General features: G+C 39.4%; 1 protein-coding gene across 1 annotated transcript in view; it reads left to right on the plus strand.

Annotated features, from left to right (window-relative positions):
- The first annotated feature begins 380 nt into the window (after positions 1–380).
- The window catches only part of LOC139723597 (pikachurin-like), a 152,410-nt gene continuing 128,227 nt past the window's right edge, over positions 381–24,563 (plus strand). Inside the window, exon 1 of the mRNA XM_071634831.1 lies at positions 381–995. Coding sequence (XP_071490932.1) covers positions 899–995 — 97 coding nt within the window. The 5' untranslated portion in view covers positions 381–898. The remainder of the gene's footprint in view (positions 996–24,563) is intronic.

Genomic DNA, 24,563 nt, shown 5'->3' on the forward strand with positions numbered 1-24,563 from the left:
ATGACTATATCGAGTAGAAACACTTAATAGCAATATCATCATGTTATTATATCATGTTATTGGTATTACTCCGTTCTTTATCTTCCATTTTCACTGGGGCGCTAACTCTTTGAACTGCGGACAATAGACTTGCAATGCGGACAGGCGACGTGCTTCCAAGGGAAACTTCCAGCAGTGCACACGCTTCTCCCAGGCGCCCTGCGGTTGTTTCGACTTGATTAGTCCGTGGAGCCGCAGACACAAAAGAGGGGACAAAAACGCCCTACCGCAGGTGTCTTGGGGAAGGAGTCATTTCATATCTAGCTTGCTCGACATTCCTTACAGCTTTCGTATGGGTCTGAGCTGTACTGTCTCGTTCTGACAGTCAAACAATTGATTCGACCATTATTGTAGCTCCCATGATTCGACGAAGTTGGAAACGAGGAGCATCGAGTAGACCGCCAATAAGTAGTGCGGAAGACACCGATTGGCCAGCTGGTGACGGAAGCTACTGTACTTCCCTCTTCAGTTGAGAAGTTCTGGATACTGACTGGTGGAAATATTATTAGTCATACTCTGTACTTGCGATGTTGGGAAAGGGCCACGTTCTGTGTTACATTTGACAAACGCGTCGTACCTGATACCCAAATAAGCCACGGTTTTGTGTGAACTTTGCGCTTTATACCAGAAGGAGAAAATTCCTGTCTCAGTGGAAAAAAGCAGATATTTACAGGATATTTCAGTGGATACCAATCGCGGAACTGCAGCTCAGCGGGAAGGGTACAGCACATGCAGTGAGCCGGGTCACTCCGCCCGTGACTACCGTGGTGTTGGGTACCAGGCAGGTGGTGGGAAGTTCTGGATGCGGTACACTCGCTGAAAGAAAAGAAAGAAAGCAGAACAGTACCATATCGAAATCATGACTGGAATACGCGCTCTGGTGATATCTGTCACCCTTGTGACGATAAGTTTACAGAATGTTGCTGCTCAATTCAGGAAAGATATCACGTTTGAAGGTGAGTTGTTGTTTTTCTTGAGATATTGTGGATTCATAAAAATGATGACCAAAGCTGAAGATGAGGTGTTTGGTTTGGAGTAAAGTTTTAGGTACTGTTATTCTACCCTAGTGTATAGTGTATATATTGTACTGCACGGTAGTATGAATCTAGTCAAAAGATATTCAGATAAAGTGTTGATGTGAGTATATTGATACACAGTGTGTGTGGAGGAAGATAATTTCAAATAATGAATTTACATTGTGTATTATTTATCTTGCCATGAGATTGAAAGGATAATGATGAGTAACATCAATTTGATAGTTATGGTAGGGATAATAATGTTGACCTGTGCTTGATATGATGAGTATAGGACCTACAGATAATAATTCATGATGATATGAAGAGTTTGTTCGCAAAAACTGATAGGTCCATATTTGCCAAATGGAGATATTTGCGATTAAAGGTCAAGAAAAATAAAGAGAATAATAAGAAAATTTTTGCTTCTTTTGACCATAACTTAAAAAATGTACCTTTATACGTAGTGACCAATGTATCATTTATAAGGTATTATTTTGTACTTTATGACAGAGACCGTACTTCAAAATCTTCAAAAATGGACTTATCAGTTTTTATGAACAAACTCTTCATAGTATAGTAATGTAATATAATCAAGCTTTGCCTAGACTAGTTATTGATTGCCATTTGTCATGTTGGTATGAAATTTTCCTGTCAGTAATATCTGTGTACCCTTTGTGATGGTACAGAATTGAACTTTGATTAAATGTGAAAGTGATTTTGGAAAGACTTCTTTTTGAGACAGCCACCCCAATCACACTAGTACTAAATAAGTGCAGATCTATGCAACTCTACCTAGCCTAGCCTAACCTTGCTTGCGATACGCACGGATGCACGCACTCACTTTTGGGCGGCTGTCTCAAAAGGAACTCTTGCCGTAATTTTTAGTACCTAGGCCTATATATTTTATATTTTATATCATGGAAAACAAATTTGGAAATGGAGAATTCCTGACTCAGGTTATTAGTATCAAGTTGTAAAGTAAAACCAGGTCAGTGTATTTTGTGATTCAAGATAGTGATACAGAATGTGAAAATTATTCAAAACAGTAAAAAAAAAAAAAAAAAATAGAAAAAAACTACAGAGAATTTCAGTTTGCAAGTATGATATATTTGAGACAGTTTGTGTTGAGAATTCACTATCAGCGATAATGAAACAAAAATACGCTTGCTCCAGATTGAATTTTGATTCATATCTGATGGTCACATCTAAATTGTGCATTAATGCAGTGTAAATTGCTGGTAGCAAACTTAGCTGTTTCAGTAAACAGTGAAAGAGTACATTCTTTTTTTTTTCCAGAGTTGTTCTGTGTAATATCACCTCCCAAATCCTTCTCTATGGGCTCTTCATGAGTCATTTTGGTAAACAGGACTCTTAGGCTGTTGTTTCGGTTTACATTTTGTGATTCATAGCTTTGCAATTTACACAACTGTATGTCTGCCACAACTCTCAAGACCCAACAATCCCCAGCATTATATATTTATAAAGAACTGAGTGGTGTTTGTCCACAGGGACGGCTTAAAAGCACTCTAAAGCAGCTACTAGTACTTTTTGTCTTGCAATTGTGAAAACCATCCATCCCAAGTGGGTTAGAGCTCCCAACAAACTCCTGCCTGCATACACGGCCGCATCAGAAGCTTCTCACTTCCAAGATCTCCCAAGAAAACATGAGAAATTGAAAGGTTTGACTGCCAGGATAAAAACTAACAGGTTCTATTCAGAGGAGATGCTGAAAAGTGCCTTAAGTCTTGCATTATGCATGTCTGTGCAGCGCGTTCTTACACACTCTCCTGTTTTAGAATTGAAAGTGGGGGGGGGGGGGGGGAGGATTTAGGGACAACAGAAAGGGGCTTTACATCCATTCAAAAAAGAAGGCACTTGTAGACAATTGACTTCCATCATCACCCGTGCCAAAATCCCATCCCCCTTGTGAGCTCTAAATGGCATTTCAATTGATTGGAATTGGTCATACAATCTGAACGCATCCATGACACGCCAAGAAAATTTGTTCTTGGGAGGAGCTGGTTGTAGACAGTGTTTTGGCTGGCTATTCATGAGCACACAGCATTTCTACCAATTAGGCATAGTGCCCAAATACTAATGGCTAATTCTCATTCTTGGGATTATTGGTTTCAAAGAACGAGGTGACACATTGAGAAAAGTTCCTTTTTTTAATGCAAGAAAGGGTCATCCAATTAGAATTAAGAATTCTTTTGCTGATTATGGCTGTGCAGATGGCTGTCAAAATCTCCTAGAGAATAGATAAGAAGTATACTTGATTGCATGCAGGGAAGGCAAGATTCAACTTGTCTGTGTACCAGTGAGGTATCTTGAGAATTCTGTGACATTGTCAATTACTGTCTCAAACATTCAAATACTCTTTGCCCTACCCATAATGCACTTGGTGCAGTATTGAACGACTTTGTTGAAAGCCGACATGAACAACCTACAAAGAAATCATTAGCATTCATGAATAGTTCCTGTCTTTCCAATATACCTTTTTTTTTTACTTGTGCAGTTTGGAACTGTTTTATGGTCTATGTATATATTGGAAAGGCCCAACAGGCATAAGGTGGTTGTTTTTGTAATTCTGCTAACCCATTGAGGATGGTTTGATTTTGCTGCAACATGCGCTTTCCATAGACTATACTCGGGACTCTTCCTCAATGGGTTAAATACCAGCACACACTTTCATGAAGGGGTATGATGTGTGGATGTACACTAAATCTGCCCTTTGGAATGTTGTACATCTAATTTTAAATGAGTTTGAAAAGGTGGAACACATTCATGTCCCCTATCTGTCTTCACATGACTTCATGTTACCATGTGGCTAGCTATCCATTTACAGGGCACATAACAGCGCATCTCATGGGAGCAAAAGAATGCAGAAAATTGGGGTCTGAAACCAGAAGAATGTGTAGTCTAAACAAATTGTTACGGTTGTAAAAGGCTTCTGGCTGTCTCTCTCTTTTTTTTTCCTGAATAAGACTCAAGAGTTGAATGTCTGACCCTGACTGGGGTCATTTTTGTGTTTTTGTGGAATGTCTTCGGGGATGTTGTGCATTTCTTTATAAATCTTTAACGGCAAACGAAAACATTCCTTCCTTTACTTTAATGATAGTTGGGTGAGGCTTGATTGACATTTCCTGCTCTTTCACAATAGAGTAGGAACTGAGGAACGCTGCAAGAGTTTTCACTCAGATGAGTAATAGACTTTTGCATTACTGAGCATTTTATTTATGATAGATTGGTTATATACTCGATACCAGAATTACAGAATTTCTTAGTGATTGGGATGAGGAATAAGAATGTTTTCAAAATTCATAACAAATCACTGAGAACATGGATGATTACGCAGCAGCTCCTCATAAGGATGCAGGATTGGGTGCTTATGGAAGCAGAGCAAAAGAACAAAGCAGGCATAAATTCTACACCTAGGTGAAGTTGTTGAGCAAGTGGTATTGTAATGGAATTACATTGCTACATTACTGGAATTATATATGTGAGTCTCCTATGTCATCTTCCTTGTTCAGTGTAACATGTTTTGGGTTTTTCAGAGTATTGGTTTTAAAAATAGGCCTATCTGCTCAGGGACCACAGTAAATTCCACAAATCTACTGCATGGCATTATCAATTCATATGTTAACTAGCCTACATGATGTTGTTAAATGATGTGAAATTATGAAAATCCTCGAGTAGTCCCCTTTAAGGAAGTGAAAGTTGGGATAGTGAGCAACTTTGATTTATTGACATACATCTGCAAACATGTCATTTTGAGAACATTAGGAGAACTTGAAAGGAGGTTGCATTTAATTGCTTCCGCTTTGAATTAAGCTGAAAATTCCATCCTGAATGTACATTGAAAACAAACAGAATATAATATTAGATCATGTGTTTTGCACTGATAGAAGTGCACCTTGCACATTTTAGGAATTATGACAAAACTGCACTTTTGGCAGCAATTTGAAGAATTTTCATTAGGATCTGGAAACACAAAACAATTTTCTCATGTGACTGTACTGAAGCTCCCCTTTGCATGTAGGCCTACCGTCTAATTTTACTCCTACCTTAGCAAGAATTCTATCCATCAATGCAAATTTTGAGGTAGCAGTCCTGATAAGGTCTAAAACAAACAAGAATAAATGCTCCTGCTTTTGTTTTGCTTTCTCCCATATATTTCTTATGATTGTTGTGGCCATTTTTGTATCTGTCGTACTTTGTTTAGTTATTTTTGAAAAAGCCTTCAGGGTTTGTTAGCTCTATTTGTTGTGTTTCTGCTTTTGTTTTGCTACCGCAAGTATAATCCCAGCACTGCCGACTTGCTGTCAAATTACACTAGGCCGGATCAATAGGAGACGGCTCAATAATGTATGGCATAAAGCTGATCAAATTGCCTTGCACCGTTCAATGCGTTCTTGTGACGAGAGAGCGGGCCTGATCCGGGGGAAGGCTCATTAGTTCGGGCCGCGTGCGCGGTGTGTCACCTCGCGCTATTGATCGCATCGATGCAATTTTATGGCACCTGTTTGTCAATTGGAAGTGTGTTCTCTGACACCCTGCACTGGTAGAAGAATACCTTTGAAATAATTTCCTTGAACTGTTAAAGGTCCTGTTTACCTTTGGGAGCAGTGATTTTAAAAATGTGCAAGATATCACTTTTGATGCATGGTGTAGGTCAGTTGTATCACAAAACATCCTGCTTTATAAAATTTTTGCAATAAAGCCTAAAATATAAGGAGATATCACTATTTTTCTCATTAAACCATAACTGTAGACGGTTTAGTCTGGAAACATTTTTATTATAACTATTGTTCACATTTTGTATATTTAACAATACTTAACATCAATCATACTGGTTCAAATTTTTACATTGGTTGTTTCTATCCCTAACTCACATTTTAGAAACTCTATTTTGAAGCACTAATTCTGGGATTTTGTTTTATCTGCAGATGGTAAATTATGCCTTTAAAGTAGGCCTATGTGTTGCTGACAAACTCTGGAAAATGCACTTGTGAAAGGAAACGTTAATGTCATGTCTGTGGCTATACCTACGTGACAACCTGGAATGATAATGAAGATTAAATGATTACAATTGATCAAGCTGTGATTTCGATCTATAAACATTATCAATGAGTTACTAAAAACCACTAAAAGAAAGACTTAAAATGCACAAACCAAAGTGCAAGCAAAATCTGTGCTCTTGTCAGCAACTGCACCTTATGTATTACAACTCAGAATCATGCAGCAGAATAATGCAGTGAGATGTCATGATTTTTGTCACTGTGTTTCTCATTTTTTTAATAATTATGTTTTCAAATGGTTTCATACATTATAATTGTAGGCCCATTGTTGCAATCAGTGATATCACTGTGCTGTTTTGCATAAAAATTGATACTGTGTATGATACATATTTTTTTTTTTTGCATCTGTTTGACCTCAAATTAAAGTGATCCCATTTCAAATCAGTTCAGCATTATGAGCAGTATAATTTTGTTAAGTTTTCACAAATTTTTGCATCTCACTATGGTAAATGATATCCCACCCATCGGCGCTGTCTCTTCCCCTCCAGAGTATCATACAGTTTGCCCCCTAATCTGCACTTTAGAATTGCACAGTTTCCTGGAGGTTCATTATGGGGGGAAACCTTATTGTGAAACCCACATAGCTATTAGATGGGTACAATACAATTATAAATATATCAAGCAAGTGTAGCAGAAGACAGGAGGTGATTAGATAAAAGTTCAGAAAAAAACAAAAAAACAAAAAAAGAATTATGAGATAATCTATATAAGCCCTGGGTAGTTGGTTGCACAACCCGCATCAGTCCGGCCATGCGAACTTACTTTCCACCTCATCAGCTTTGGTACAGTGTTTTAACGATTTGCCGTGTGTGCCAATTTCCCCTGTGCATTGATCCGCCAGCGGATCGCTGCGGTGAAGAGGGGCCCCGGCTTCCCCTTTCAGGTGATGTCGTAATAGTTAAGCGGCAGCATCAGCATCTTATTGCCTGCCGTTGAATATATAGTGACATCTTATGCATTTTATCAAATCATATAAATGAATTATATGAAAAGAAACATATGTCAATGATCTGATTGCTGTCAAAATTGTAGATTACTTTGATGTAAAACATTGTAGGCCTATCTAATGATAACTATGGTCAGATGAGTTTGTGTTTTCATGTGTCACTAGAGTGCCAAATCTGTGTACTCGTGAAATTCCATTGATCCTCCATTATCTTAAGTATTTTGAGGCTATGTATGTTTTCATGGCAAGGATGTAGGCATTCTGGTTTCCTCTTCAAACTTTTTCACCTATGCCTTAGAATGTGAACACATTTTTTTGTTGTTCCAGTATCATTATTGTCATTTCAGTCAGAGGTCGGCAAGCTGCAACTTAAATACCAGCGTTGTTTTGCATAGAATATACAGACAATTAGAAATATTATATGTTGGTGTATTTAAATCTCTTCTACCTTATGGAGGGTCTAATTTCAAGTAAAGTAGTTTTGATGCTATGTTTTCCTTTATCTGTGTTTCCTGCATTCTGACTTAATTCTATATCTCTCCATGCCAGATGTATATAGCCCCACCCTGTTCCCCAGTCCCTTTCCCTCGCATCCCCTTTAGCCCCCTTGAAATATAAAGTGTCCATATGTGAGACATATATGGGATATACATTCTATATTTCTGTTTAATATTACTGACCGCTGCTATCACCGTAATATACTGTACAAGTTTCTCTTTTATCTGAGACACAAGTCTCCTCCTCATTGAAGTATATCCTTTGTCTTAATACCTCCCCCCTCCCCCTCCTCAATGGCACATTAAAGTGGCCTTTTCACATCTTGTTGGCGGCATCTTTTTACAGCAAAGCTGTAGTCCCCATTCTCCAAGGAAGGGTTTCCTGTTCACCTTTCTTTCTTTTCTTTTTTTTTTGTTCTGCATTCCTTCTTCCCTGCGTGTCACACCAGGTGGTATGTGAAGTTGAAGAATGAGAGATATTGCAACTTGTGACAGCATGCAATCTACCCCCATACAGTCCTATAGCCAGTGAGTTGGAGGTGAGCAGTGTCAATATTGATGAAGAGTCAATAGCGGACTGAGACCATTCACCTTACCACGTATTTGGGCCTCTCTATTACCAACTCTTCCCTCGCCCCACCCCACCCCACCCCCTCCATTTTCCTGTCTTCTTCTTTTTGTTGTTTCTTTCCTTTTTTTTTAAAGGTCCAAATTGGCACAGCTATTTCGTACCCCCCAGTGAATATTTGTCTTTCTTGGGATGAGCAAATTGCGGCCATATAGAAAGCATAACATGTTATTCCTAGCCCCACCTAATTGTGTTTTGAATGACACCCACTGGACTGCCAAACAGTCCAGGAACTGTCCATAACATATATCCTTTGTGCAGGGTAAACCCCATGTGTGTACTACAGCCCTCTCCAACAGCCTGTCCCATTCTCCTTCAAGATAATATTTAGAGTTTTTCTGTTCCACAGAGCCAAAGTGTGTGAAACTCGTGGAACAACTTTTACAGTTGTGTGTTGACTGACCGGATGAATAAATTTGAAATGACTGGGCACAAACCATTTTGTTTGTCATTGTGGAGCTATATGAGGCAATGCACTATTGGAGAAAAAGTGCTACACACCTTGTAAAGACAAGATTTGGTCATGGCATAAAGATATTGTCACTTTTGCAATTTAATAATTGTATGTCCACCAGTGAAGGAAAAGTAAGGTGTACTCCATTTTGCATATAGTATTCTGCAGGTGTGATCTCTTTGAGCATTTGGATTGTCATGTTTTTTATGTTTTGAGCCTTCTACTACAGATGTTTCTTTTGTATTTGAAATCAATAAGCAAAACGATACCTTCATTTCTTCAGTCTTTCAGTAATATTTGCAGACCTTTGTTTTGTCTTCTAGTAGGAGCTGGACTTGCACAAATTAGTTCTAACAAGATGTAATCCTAACATAAAGCACACGATGGATCGATATGTTATGAATGATGTAGTGCAACATTTGCACACAATTTCCAATAAACCCTCAGATTTCTTTTTTTTTTTAGCTGTTGGGATACTGATAGTATGGGAAGTTACAACTGAATTTTCATATTGCTTTTGTGCACACAGAATTTTGCTGGAAGGAAGATTTTTTTTTCTATCTCTATGACGTCATATACCACCTGCCGGTAGAATCCTTTGGTTCCATGTACTCAGCTTTTGCTTTTTTTGGTAAGAGTCTCCAGGCTTGGAAAGATGGAAAAAAAAACCCTGGACTCAAATAAAAGCGGAGGAAATAAAAAGAGGCAAGTAATTGAACAAGCGAGCAATTTATGAAGAGATAATTATGTGTCTGACAATAAGCCCACTCCTACAGGTTTGATGGCAATCGTCGGCCTCTGGTCCCGAGGGAGTCCTTCCTACCTCCTCCAACATTTTTTTCCTCTTTCTTCTTCTTCTTTTTTTTAAAACTCCTTCTTCCCCCATCATTCCTGCTGACATTGACTTTGGTAGATAGCCATCGGTGAATGGTGTTTGCAGCCATTTTTGGGGGCGGCCTTTGTTTGGCCACGTTAGTCCCAATTTGGTGAAATGTGTCCGACACCCAGGCGGTTCATCCAGATCCACAGGCTGATTGTAGTGATGTTGAAATGGTGCTGCGCATTTGAGGGTTAGGATGAACTTTATGACGGCGCAATAAGGTCTCTGATGCTAGAACAACACGTGAATGCCCTGGCTATCGAACAAAACATCAACAGTAGAGATAATGGAAGTGTATCAAAAATATAGGATATTAGTTAAAGAGAGAGAGAGAGAGAGATGGGGGAGGGGGGAGACAAATTTTTAATGGTCATTATGAGACAAACCTGCACAGCGTTGTAAAAGATGTAGTAACACTAGATTTGCTTTATCACTTGACTTCGTAAGATTCCACAAAAAGCTTAGAAAAGTTGGTTTACACATGGAACTTTCTGTTGTGGCTCCATGGTGTAAACAACAAATGTAAAAGTGTGCAGAAATTTCAGGGAAAAAACTGATAATCGTAGACAATTGCAGCTGCAGGTCAAATCTATCTTCAAAGAAGTAATGTTTCTTCCTCAGAGCATAATAACTAAATTCTGCTCGGCTTTGTGTGAGTGGCAAAAGTTGCAAAAAAGTAGTTGTGATTATCTCTGTTTATTCCAAAACAAATCCTTTGTTGTGGTATTTCGTACTGTCGGCCATACTGCTGGCAAATCGTAATCACATTCATATCCGTCCCATCAAGTGCAGTACATTTCTTTTGTCACGCTCTCATCCTTTTGTCATGCCCCCACCCCCCCCCCCCCCTGCACAAGAGGGATTTTTTTTTTACAGGATTTATCGCTTTTTAGCTGGAGGACAATACGCAGACTCTTTCAAAATGCCATTCAAAGTTAACGAGTGGCAAACTGACTGGCTGACACTGCCCATTATTTGCGGACTGAATGCTGCAGAGATTCTATACTTGTATCGAAAGATAATGTGTTTCGCCGGGGAAAAATGAGTTCTGCGAGGGGTTAATGGATATTCCGGGTGATCTGGCAGTGGAGGGGGAAGGTTGGTGTTGGTCTGGGTGGCGTCGGTGTTCCCTTCGGAGTGAGGAACCACATTATCTGTCTGTCTTTTGTGTTATGGTTGATATTGTATGTTCATTTATCTCCATTGTGCTACACTTTTTAGCTTAAAGGCACTAATATTCTAAGCGACGGAAGCACTGGATGAGTCTGTAGAACAAGATTTGTGTTCAGAGAAAGTTGGAAATGGTGGAATATTTGGGATTAATTGTATTCAGGTTGGGGCCGGGAATGTTTGTGAATGGGAAAGAGTAGGTAATATGTGATAGACGTGCTATTGCTTCATGCATATATGCCTTTATAGAGTCACAAAAAACACATAACAGCATAAATACAATAATTATGTCATTCATTTGTAATGTCTGCAAAAACTCCAGAAAACTATTGGTCCACTGAGAAAGCATCTGCCCCAAGATAAGTGTTTCATGCAGCGTACTATGGTATATATTCAGCGAGTCTAAAATTTTTCATTCTACGGTATATATTCAGCGAGTCTAAATTTTTTCGTGAATTTGAACTTCATAGTATGTGGTTAATTTCACAATCATGGAATACAATACTGAACAGAGAAATGTGTGGGCACGTCCATTCATGGTGGGATCAGAGTTGATATTTTTGCATGTATTTAAATTTGCAAATAGCATCTGACTCATGAAATGCGCAAAAATAAAAGCCTCGCGAAATATTCCAGTATTTGCCCGATATAGTATTTCATTGAGAACAAAACTGAAATACATCAGAATGTCCTCTAAAATGTTTGGCACCCTGCATTCATAAAAAAAATAACTTCTGAGACTATCAGTGCTCACTTGGCAAGAGAGATTCTTTATTTTCTTCTGTATGGTGAGATCTGTGGTCTAAATTGTACACACATTTGAAGGCCTTTCCTTGTATCAGGAGCTCTCTTCATCACAGAAGTGGCAATAGTCTTTGGCAGCTGTATCAATAAAATGTGTTTCTAATGAGAGACTGATTCTGTAGAATAATCCGTAGGGCACACAATGTGCACAGCTGAATAGAGAGATAGTGCTGAGACTCTCTATTTTTTCTGTGAACTAGTCTTGTCTAAATGTATCCAGAACATATGCACACAGGCACTCACACCAGGGAGGTATTAGAAGCAAGACAGTAAAAAAAGAATGCATGGATTTCTTCACAGCACATCAAAACATTGTACTCTTCAGTATTGTGTCAGTAACAATTGACAGTTCATGTTGACAAAAAGAAATTTGTTCACATTGACCATGGAGATATCTCCATGCATTGACAACGAATGATGCACAGTGAAAATTACTAATGTGTCACATGGTTGTTGAATCTTAGATGCTTTGATCTTGTTTTTAGCTCACCTGAGCCAAAGGCTCAAGTGAGCTATTGCAATCGCCCTTCGTCCGGCGTCCGGCGTGCGTCGTGCGTCGTCCGTCGTCCGTCGTGCGTAAACTTTTTACATTTTCATCTTCTTCTTGAAAACCCCAAGACCGATTTTCACCAAACTTGGCTGGTAGCATCCCTAGGGGGTTAGGAACTTAATTTGTTAAAATGGGCACCATGCCCCACCCAGGGGGCCCCCAGGGGGGCCCAAACCCCCAAAATTAAGGAATCTGTAAAAATCTTCTTCTCTAGAACCAGAAGTGATAGAGCTAAGTTAATACTATGAGTTAGTACATTGATGACTGTAGTTTCAAGTTTGTTCATGGCAGAATCAGGGGTGCCCCCCTTGGGACCCAGGGGAGGGGGTGGGGAGGGGTTCTAATGGGGCCTAAATTGTACATTTTCATCTTCTTCTTGAGTACCCCATGACCCATTTTCACCAAACTTGGCAGGTAGCATCCCTAGGGGGTTAGGATCTCAGTTTGTTGAAATGGGCACCATGCCCCACCTAGGGGGCCCCCAGGGGGTGCAAACCCCCCCCCCCCCAAAAAAAAAAAAAAATGAAGGAATCTTTAAAAATCTTCCCTAGAATCAGAAGTTATAGAGCTTAGATAATACTATGAGTGAGTACATTAATGACTGTAGTTTCAAGTTTGTTCATAGGAGATCCAGGGGTGCCCCTCTTGGGGGAGGGGGGGGGGGTTGCTTGGGAAGGTCCAAATGGGGGCCTGAATTGTACATTTTCATCTTCTTCCTGAAAACTTCATGATGGATTTTCGTCAAACTTGGCAGGTAGCATCCCTAGGGGGTCAGGATCTCAATTTATCAAAATGGGCACCATGCCCCACCCAGAGGGCCCCAGGGGGCCCCAATCCCCCCAAATTAAGGAATCTTTAAAAAAATTGGGCCCTTTTTGTACATTTTCATCTTCTACTTGCGAATGCCTGGTCAAATTGTGGTAGAGCTGTGAATAATTTAGATTAGTGACTGCGTGAAAGGTGAACTTGCGATATTCAGGTGAGCGCTAGACCCGCGGGTCTCTTGTTTCAGATGTCCTCCATTCTTATTGATATTAACAAAATCACCCCCTAACCTCCCTTAAACAATTCAGTTCCTGATTTCTGGTATATCAATTCAAAAGTTATTTCACCCCTTTTTGGTTTTGGGAAGAGCTAGATGAGGAATCAACCCAGCATATGAAGTTGCTGATTCATTTTTGAAAACAAAAGTCTAACAGAATCCACTTTCAAGAGGTCATTCCATAATGAGATATTAGCCTGGGTAACTTTTTTTGTGTGTTTGATAATCTTTCCAAACTTTTTTTTAAATACGGATAATGTAGTCTTCCACAGGTATGCCCTGTTGAATACCAGTTGCTGTACATCCCCTAAATCGTCTATAACCCCCTTGACAGTGAAAAAGAAGACTTTGTAGGTTGGAAGGGGAGGATGACTTATTGCAGACCTGCCAACCTGTGGGGGTGTGTATAGGAACCCCGGGAGGAAGGGAGGGAATGAAGGGGGGTGACTGGTACCCCCTCTCTAGGCCCTAGCAGTTGGTTCTGCCATTAACCTGTGGGGGAGAGGTGAGGGTCCTTTTGTCAGTCCTAACCCGATCTCAAGATGTCGCCCCTGACAGCGCTAAGTGGCTTCATCGACTTTGATGGCGGTGGCTTTGTGCGGAGGAGGTCACGGGCGGTTGCCTGACATTGATGAAAAAAAAGAAGAAGAGAGGATCTAATACTTTTTGCTTCATTTTTTGGCTGCTTCTCTGAGTGGTTAATGTGATTAGGATGTGTGCGCATTACCAATCATGTCATCCAGTGCTATCATACATGTTTCAGCCACCCCGTTTCAGACTCGTATTTTCCGTTAGCCATTTTTGGTAGAAGCGTGAATTTTCATGCCCGAGTCAACCTGCCTGTAGTCTGCACACCTGACATGAGATCAGTCTACTGGCATTTTAATGGTCATATCTAATTCAAATCAAATCTATATCAAATCTATTCTCATCGAAACCTATGAATAATAACCAAAAACTCAATTTTTGGAGAAAAATCCAGTCCTCAAAATCAGAAGAGAGAGGGAGAGATAGTTAGAAATAGAGGGCAAAGAGCAAGGGTGGAGTGTGAACATGATGGATTGCTGTGCAGTTGTCTAAGTTGCATGATGAAACAGCTGACTGCGGGAATATGGCTCGTGACAGATATCTAGTGTATGCCACATGTAATTATTTACATTGGATGAATGTTTTCATGGTCCTCCCTGCAGAATGCCCAAATTGCAGTTTTTTTCCACCATATTCAAGTTGGCCTTGGCAGGGTGCTGCATAACTTTTTTTTTTTCCGCCACTTGCCCAATCAGGCAAAGCAGATTTTCATATTGTTGCAAAATACTTGCCCAGACATGAATTCTACTTGCCCTAAAAGGAAGTCCAAAAATATGAGAAAATGATGAAGAAAATCCCAATCCCTTGTAAGTCAAGGGCTTTATAAAACACTTAAAGGACAAGTTCACCTTCATAAACATAAGGATTGAGAAAATGCAATTAGTAGAACACATCAGTGAAAGTTTGAGGAAAATTGGACAATCGATGCAAAAGTTATGAATTTTTTAAATTTTTGTGTTGGAACGGCTGGATGAGGAGACTACTACAGCTTGTGAGTCATATGCGTACAACAGTATAAAGAAAATATAAAAGAAAATTCAACATATTTTCACTTTTTTCGCATAATAAAAGAGCAATTGACTTGCCTCTTTCTAAAGGCAGGGGGAATGATATTACCCATAACATTTATCGGTAACGAGTCAGGGGAATGTGTACTTTTTTCAAAAGATGGAATTTTGTGAAATTCTCTTTATATTTTCCTTATATTGTTGTACGCATGTGACATCTAAGTTATTCATACACTGCAGTAGTCTTCTCATCCAGCGGGTACTGCACAAAAACTTCAAAAATTCATAACTTTTGAACGGATTGTCTGATTTTCCTCAAACTTTCAATGATGTGTTCTACTAATATTGCTACATTCTCTCAATCCTTATGTTTATGAAGGTGAACTTGTCCTTTAATGTTGACAACATTTCCATTTTGAGTTATGAGTTAATGGCATCATCACCTTGCAGTTAATTTGCATATGTGACCAAAATCACTATTAGAATTAGATTAAAATATAAGATTTTTAGAACATTTTGATTCAAAGTTTATTTTGCTGAAACTTATATTCATGCTTGTTTGTATTCTTTCTACATTAGTAGTCCATGTGAACATGGCATAGAATTGTGCTTTTACCAGAGAGTCTTCATTTTCCCCTCAGATCACAGCAGAAGTTATTTGTTTTGTATAATATACACAAAAATGATGATAGGCATACCAAATATATGTTGTGGATAGATTCATCTATATGACATCAGTCGACAGTCCCGTATTGATATTTTAAATGTTTGGGAACATAAAGATTCTATTCCCCGCAAATAAATGTATAGCCTCAAGTAATTCTACCAATCACATTGTCTGAAATATTGTACACAGAATATTCTTCCAGCATGGTTGGATTATACTTATTTTGATGAATTTGCTTTCCTCAAAATATTGTACTTGTATTTCATATTTATGTACCTATCACAATACTTTGCAGTATGTTTGTTTTATTACATATCCAGTCTAGTTTTGCTCAGTTTTGGAAAGAATGAAAAATGGAGAAATACTTTGAAAGAACAAAAGTTCTCCAGGATGATAAAAACTCTGGAAACTTTGAACAATACAGATGTAAACCGACCCGGCGTGTGGCGAAATATGAACAGTCTGCATGACAATGGTGACAGTCCGTTATTTCGTGTATGTCATCAAATTATCTGCTGCATTTGATGTCCATACCGGTGTCAGTGCGATTCCCCGGATGCCAGCGAACGACAAACAAACTGTGTATCTTTGACAAATTTTCCCCATCCCCATCACGGAATCTCGACGCGATCTCCAATGACTGCCATCGCAAACTTGAGGAATGCGAAATCATATTCCCCCTCTGGTATAAATACGTACTCTGGGGAAATTTTTGGGGAAAATTTCACAATGCCATCTGACCCAGGATAAGAAAGTGCACGAAGTGCCTTGTGAGAACAACCTCTTGTATGGAATTTTGGAGTCAAAATGCCAATCTTGGCCAAATGTGATCATTCAAAACGGGGCGGGATGTAAAAATATCATTGCTAGACGGAGCGATCTGAACCAGGGAGGTGAAGAAATGTGAAGACAAATCTGAGATGCGCTCTCGCTGTCCTTTCTGCGGTTTCAAAGCTGAGGGATGAAAGCAGATAAAATCCTCTTGAGAAAGTGCAGTCCCAGTCTAGGTGAGCGGTTGAGGGTTACATTATACTTGATAAACCGCCAGCCATTGCAGACTCTTGACGAATAATTGATGATGTTACCGATGGCGATGCTATATTTACCGCCATAGAAAGCCACTTGAAGTAGGAGATAGAAGTAGGGCTGTTGTCAGAGCTGTTCTCTCCATTGTGAAGATGTATTACAGTCAATGACATTTTTTCAGCAAGAAAGAGAATAGAAATAAGAAACGATGCTTCAAAGAATGATGATATAAATGCCTTGCATACTTGCATGGATATAGCAGGGCTTGACATTTATTAGTGGTGGCCCAGTGGCCTGGAGCTCCTAAAAAATATGTTGGGCCACCAAATTTCCAAAAAGGTTATATTTTGGTGGCCTGATTGGGCAAATAAGATTCAAAATGGAATTTTAAGTTTGCTTTTATGTTGGGCCACTACATATCTCTTTCCTGCTGCCAAATCTTCACATGTGAAGATTTTAGTTGTTTGAACCGGCCACCGAACAAAAAAAGTTCTTGTCGAGCCCTGGATATGGATCCATCACCAATGATAATCAGAATTAGATGCTCTTCATGTACAGTTATCAGTCTCAAGGGCACTGGAGAATATTTGTACTTCACACTTTGCTGTGAGAGCTGGGCGGGCTGACAAGGTTTATTTTTTTTTAATTTATTTTTTATTTTTTACTGACGGTATTGTTCTCCTGTCTTTTGGCTTATTCTAGTTTAGTTTGAAAAATTCTAATTAAAAATGATAATTTGTTAAGCTTATAGAGTTGATATCTTTAAATATATCATCAATTTTACATTTGATCAATATCAATCATTTTTTTCCCCATGTGGTGCAGTGAGCTGTTTTACTTTGAGCTCCCAGTAGTGATAGTCTACTACAGAGCTGATAAGTGTCACAGATTTGAATGGAGGCTTCTTGAAAATCTGAATATCTCTTCAGGTCCTTACTCGAGGATATAAAGCTTTCAATGATTTGAGTACATTGCCTGTTGAGATGCACATATAATGCACAAGTGGCTTCCTGATATTTAACTGCCCCGATTTTCCATGTGTGAATGTTGGTAAGACGGCATGCTAATGACATAAATGTGTAGTCCCTACCATGAAACTAGTTTTCCAAGTATGCTTCAGTTACCCAAGAGTCTCTACTGCATGGTGTGAAAGCAGCATTGAGGCTCAGCTCGCGCCCACAACAGCATGAATGGCCCGGAGACGCTAATCGGCAGCAACCCTGGCAGAGGTGTGAGGCACGCATTTGCAGGAAATGGACAAAGGAAATAGAGTTGCTTGATGGGAATGTGATAAGCACACTGAACATTGGACTGATATCAACGGAATTCATGTGATCTTTGCACCCAAAGACCAGAAGTTTTTTTTTTCTTCCCTTTCTTTAAGTGCAGTGCCAAGTATATGAGCAGTTACTTTTAATACTGAAGGTAGTTTTTTGTTTTATTTTGTTTTGTTTTGTTTTGTTTGAGGGGGGATGGATGGAGGAAGTTGGAAGGGGTATGGTAGGTTTTGGTCATTTCTACTGAAAGCTTGTGTAGTTGCAGAAATGCTACTAGACTTCAAGCAAAGCAAGCATGATTTTAATCATTATTGGTCACAACATTTATCATTTTCATTTGTCATGACAGGATTCCACTAGGACCCGAGCATCATCCGGGCCAAACTCTGTGATTGCCCAAGGCATGATTTCATTGCTCACATACCCGTGCATGCAACGTCTTCATTCCATACCATTGAAACACATTTGAAAGTATTATACTTCTTTTCTGTGTGAGTATTTGGAAAGGGGGTGAGAACAGATGGGGTAGCCAAGTTCATTTTCACACAGCATTTTGTGCATTAAAGTTTTAATAGGCCTACTTGATTAAACAGACCTCAATGTAGTATCATCAGGTTTTTACATATTGCCAATCATGAAGAGCAGTTTCTATGGGTGAATACTCACATCCCCACAGTTTCTATCCACTGGAATACTGTGGGGAGAGATCAGACAGAGGGTGGTAGACATTTATTCCGCAGAGGTGGACGTTTTTCTGACCCATTTACTATGGTTGGCACACCTCAAAACTTCTGTGATGTGACAGTGATGTCAGTGGCAGCAATAAATGATTCCTGGCGGAATCAAGCCATGAATAATGACATCATATCACAGGAGGAATGCAGGAAGTATGATGTCTATTGCTTCTTTTTCCCTATTTCTACCCATCTTGCGTACCCTACATATGGTATCAGAATTTGTTTGTGCTGCGGGGGTCCCAGAAATCCAGTATCAAAAATTGTTGTTTCCCTCCTAAGGGGGTGGGTATCATGCAAGTCAATCACTTTTTTTTTTCTCTCTCTCTCTGTGTCATGCCAAGTGACCTGAGTTGACCCTATGGGACACCTGTAACACCTAGACTTGTTATCCAGACCCTTTTATTGCAGATATGACACTCCTGCTAAGGGGAGCACCGCTTACAAACTTGTACCAACTAGGCCTATACCCACAAAAATAGTGGTAGTAGTAGGCGTGGTGGTGGTGGTGGTAGCAACAATTGAACAACAACAGTGCAGATATGTTTGCAACAAAACATGCAGTAGTTGCCACAGCAGCGTACTAACAATAGTTGCAGAAATGTTATAACATTGGTATCATAGCAATGATACATCAAAACCAGCAACTCAGCTGCAATAGCATAAGTGACAATTAAGGCACTGCAGAGGATTCATCATCAGCAATTATCAACAACAGTACACTGTAATGACAGCTTGTACAAGTTGTAGTACCACAACATTTGAATGAAGACCTGCAATTCCAGTAACAGTTACCAACAAAATATTGTACCCATGCACAATATTAGCTACAACATCATAAACAGCTACAAGGATGATTGTGACATTATACCACCACCAATAGTTGCAACTGGTAGTAACAACATAGCAATAAACATAAAGGCCCGAATTCAGGAAGGTGGTACAAATGAAACCATGGTTTAAACCATGGACAAAAACCATGGAGCGCCAAGTGTCACATGGAATATTTCGTTACTAAATCAATCATTTCGTCGATGAAATGATTATTTTGTGACGAAATGACATCATTTTGTAACTAAATAAACATTTCGTCCACGAAATGATAATTTCGTTAACGAAACAGTCATTTTGTCAATGAAATGACCAATTTCGTAACAAAATATTCTGTGCGACACTTGGCGCTCTATGGTTTTTGTCCATGGTTTCATTTGTACCACCTTCGTGAATTCGGGCTAAAAAGAGTATCGTTAGCAGTAGGAATAACAACTGACAGTTGCAAAATAACAACTACACTACCACACAAGCACAACAACACTGCATCAAGAACATCATGAGCTCACAAGTGTAGCAATAGCAGTGATGGTGCTGGCAACAACTGAAGAGGAATTCATTGAATTACCCTATTCAAGCATCATTGACAGGCACATGATATGTGGGGAGTGAGAGTCTGTGTGGAGTGGTACTTGAAATACACCTGAAAGTCGTTCTCTGCTTTGTGCTGCTTGAACTTCTCATCCTGCTTATGTCAGCTACTTAGATCACAGACATCTTTAGGTCTTTAAAACAGGCCTGACAGGCAACATGGGCAAGATAAGTTGATACAAATAGTATACAGATAGGTTTGTAATCGTTTACATACTGACGGCGGGGCAGGCGACAGTGAGATAAGGGTTTGTAGATACGGCAAGAGATGGATGTTGATATGTTATGAATGTACTTTGTGAATTGCGATTCACCCAAGCAAACAGTTTTTTTTTAACCCTTCATGGGTCATGTTTACAGGAATGCACAAGGAATTCAACAACTTTGAGGAACATTTTGTTTTTTATTCTGACTTTTTTTTGGTGATCTATTCCCTGGTAAAGAAGAAGTGAATTTGTTAAAAAGTCTTTTTGTATTATACTCGCACAAGTTCAAAACAAAGCATTTCATGATGCGATCTGAAATGATACTCTTTCCATGCAACACTGGGAATACTCAGGCTCTGTACACCTTAAAATATGGATGAAATAGAATTTGCTTTGGGGTTACTAGTAGTGTAGCGCTAGAACTTAGTAGAAGGACATAACTACTCCCCCAATTGTGCTGGACGTGGATACCCTTTCTCTTTGGGATTCAGTGGGTGTGGCCAGCTGCTCCCAACGGGGATCTTTGGTTTCAGACTTTTGGGGTGTATAACTGGACCCCGTTGGGATGTCCAGTGAAGATGCTGAGACTGCCCCACCCATATCACCTAGACCACTCTACCTGCTGATATCCTGATTTGGGGTCATGGACCTGCCCCATTTAACTTCAACTTCCGAGATTACACACCCATGCATACATGGATTAAAAACAGAAGTGGCCCCTTTTGTTGCACAATGATGCATCTCATGAATTAATCAATGCAATCTAACCCTTCAATTAATAATCAGGCAATGATTAGCTAATCATTCTATTCCTTAGAGACCTCACTGGATCGTGCAATGACAAAAAAAAAAAGTTTGCATGAAATGTTTCTGCTCGGATTTTACGATTGCTATGCTTGAAAATATGATGGGATTTTTTTTTAATGGCTGTAATTTTAAGTGAGAAAAAGGTAAGTTGTCAGTTGAATGGTTTGTTTCATTAAGATTTTAGTACATCCTTCAGTTTAGTTTGTAGATCTACTTGTGTTATCAAATTTTAAATGGTTAAATGAAATAATAAGAGGATAATAATGTTCAAATGATAGTGAAATTCAAAAGTTTGTTTTTTTCGGATTTGATACCCTTTCCCTCAGATAGTTTCTAAAGAACTTTCTTGATGTGTGTGAGTATGTGTGTAAGTGTGTGTTCTGTAGTTGCACCTTGCTTCACTTTGTCATAATGTGACAGACTTTCTTACGCAGGAGAATGATACTCTTGGGGGAAAGGGGAAGAGAAGTCATTTTGAAATTGAAGTGTTGGAAGTGCAGGAGGTTTTGCTGCAGGCTTCAAGTGCAAATGGATAGATGAGAGCCTTTTGTGGCGGGGGAAGGCAATGCGTATTGTCAAACACTCAAAAGTCTGGGCATGGCATACTTGAAGTCCTACGGGAGGCGTTAAATAGAATCGGACCCAGCATGAACTCATTCCTTTACCCCCTAAAGATGGACCCGGTCTGAGAATAGATGTAAAAAAAAGGAAGAAAAAATGTATTACAGAGACAACGCGGAATGCCTGTTACAGGATAGATATCTGCCCTTTGGGTTATTCCATTTGTTTTTTGTTTTGTTTTTGTTAGATTCATTTTGTTTTTGTTCGATTCAATTTTTTTTTCAATACTGTGAATGGCTTGTGCCTGTGAACTCTGATATGTGACACAGTGGTTGAGCAGTGGGTCACATTGTTATTGAGTTCTAATGTCCCAATGTCCCAATTTGACAAACAAAGCTAGTCCATGAGTGAAAAGTTTGGCAAACAAAGCATGTAGAAGAGGTTTAAACTAGCTTTATGTTTATGCATGATGTATTGCACACTCGTCTATTGGACAATAGTAATGATATGTTTGATCTCATTTTTTTCCACAAAAGCTTAGAGCATTTGCATTTGACCGTGATGATAATTCACCCCAATTCATCACAGATGAAGTTAAAATCTAAAGGGGAACCCAATGCGATTTATCGCTCTACTAACCCTTCAAAATTCACTTGGAATAGGATGTAAAGGGGATTGTGCTCATTTTAAAGAATAGAATTTGATTCTCTCATAATAATTTTTTAACTCTGCTAGTTATAGAATAATGTAGCCAAGTAAAGTTCAAGGTATAGGTTTATATCTTCCATTGGTTTGGTTAAAAAAAAGACAAAAGAAAACAGATTCAGTTATCTGATCAGTTTTGATGATGTGCAGTTTGTCATGAAGGAGAGAAAACAAAACTGAACAACAAGGTTGTTTCATTAGTCAGACTGGCACATGATGGTGCAGCCATGTTTGATGCTGCCAAATTTGCTGTTTTGGAAGATGAAGCTTTCACTTCTGGTGGAGAAGATTCCCCAGTCTCGTTGTGAGGCAGATGTGGGACGCTGCCTTCCAGTTGCAACCCAAGGACTCTCGATGACAGCAGGTATTTAGATCCTCATGAGGACATCAATTGCAGATGTGGATGAAAATGTAGCCTGAAAGTTTGCAGAGTGGCATATTGTTCTGTGATGCTTTGCTGTGGAGGGAGAGGGAGCATTCACATCTTAACAAACCTCCCTGAATTACCCCCCCCCCCCCCCCCGATGATATATATATTTTTTTGTTGCAGGATTTTTTATTTATTTTATAGATTTTTGGTTGACATCATGACGATGAAGTGCTAGAGGATGATGAGGGTGAGCAACTGTTGGACTAATTAAAAAAAAACAATTATCTTTTTTTTAAAATCATCATCTGACTCTGAACAGCTAATAATATTTGAACTATAATCAGAGATGCTTGTGCTACTACTTCAAATAAATGCAGCGCTCACATCTTTTGGTATTCCACCCAATACTGCTTCTACTCCTGCTGCTCCTAATACTTTCTTCATACTCTTTACACTTGCAATGTATCTGTTTATACTTCTTCTCTGCTTCCTTTTCTGCTGTGGTATTTCTACCAATGACCTATCACTTCTGGTTTTTGTCATTGTCTCTTTCAAGTATTGCACAACTAACCGCTCACAGAGTTATTGCCATGTTGTAATTGAGAGATAAAAGAGCCCAAACCATGTGTAAAGACACCGCCAAGGGAAAATTGTTAGCTGTTCTCTGTGTTTTTTTTTTTGTTTGTTGTTGTTTTGTGTCCCCAGATTGATGGAGCAACATACGCACACAAATTTGAATTTCCCCGTGATGTACTGCACATTGCCTGTATCCTGACAGTTATCGGCCCATAAAAGGCCCATAATTCACAATACAAAGACGATTTACCCCTCAGAGTTTGAGAGGTTGCACAGGCATGTCCACCTGATTACTGAGGAGGGGGCACGTCCATTGGGATGGAGGGGCACATATTATTGTATCGGGATATCAGAGAGCTATTTGAAGATATGAAGAGATGCACAGGTTGCAGAGTCATTTGGGGGTATTACACTTTTTGAGATGTAGGGCAGAGAGAACATATTTCCACACGGTGATAACATCAGGATTCGTAAGAGCAAAGCAATGTAGTGAAGAAAATGGATATGAGGACTTGGAAAAAAGTGATGGATGCATTTAAGATTATTAAGGGAAGATGATGGCCCAGAAAGTGTGTAGATTTGGCTGAAAGTCATATCTGTTTTAGTAGTCTTCATCAGGAGTTGATGATATAGAGTATACCTTTAGATGGAGGGGAACATTTTAACCTGTTGGGGACGAGTCCCAGTCCTGAGTATACTCAGGCAGGGGTCTATGTGGGAAATGCATGTTGTAGCAAAATCAGTCCGTCCTCAATGGGTTAATGATCTCAGGATTGGTGAGCACATTCATTTGACATGCAAGTAGAATCTACAAATCTAGTCTGCCATGGTCAAAACACAGGTTCACCTTGATTAAAGAGAGCTGGAAGTAAAAGAGGCCCAGTTTAAAGGGAATTCAGTGCAACCATTATCTGACAATAACACTTGCCTGCTTGCCATAGTTTCATTACAAAAACAAAAACAGGAATGGAAAAATCTACAAAAAGTGAGCAAAAATTGTGGAGAAGTTTTGTTTTGTTAATGTTCATTTAAGTTATTGTTATGAACAAACTGAGGACAACTCGAGTTAAGGCATCACCACCCTAGCAAAATGAAAGTGATAAATGTGAACAAATCTTCTTAGATTGGTACATTTCTGGTGCCATATTGGCCCTGTACGCATTGAGAAGGCTCAATTGAGTGTGAAAAATTAACTTGTGCATCCTTTTGATCCAGTGTGTATTTATGTTAACCCTTTTCTGTCACCCTTTCACAGTCATTTATATAATAAATATACCTGCTTTCCGCTAGTCTATCTTCAGGAGAGAAACCTTTTATGTTCCTGAGACCCCAAAAGAGTTCTGTAGTAGCAGTGAACCGGCCGGTCAGTAAACATTCCAATCCGTCAATGTCGGCCCTCGTTGTGGGAGAACCTTGCCCAGCGACTGTCTCCTCCGCTCACATATCCCATTCTTCTCCCGAGCGCGAAAAAAACAACAACAACAAAATAGCCAGAACTTTCACCAAGACACAT

Source organism: Diadema antillarum, unplaced genomic scaffold, assembly GCF_040938485.1.
Source record: "Diadema antillarum isolate AM-2024a unplaced genomic scaffold, OU_Dant_1.0 scf00000195, whole genome shotgun sequence".
Classification (NCBI taxonomy): domain Eukaryota; kingdom Metazoa; phylum Echinodermata; class Echinoidea; order Diadematoida; family Diadematidae; genus Diadema; species Diadema antillarum.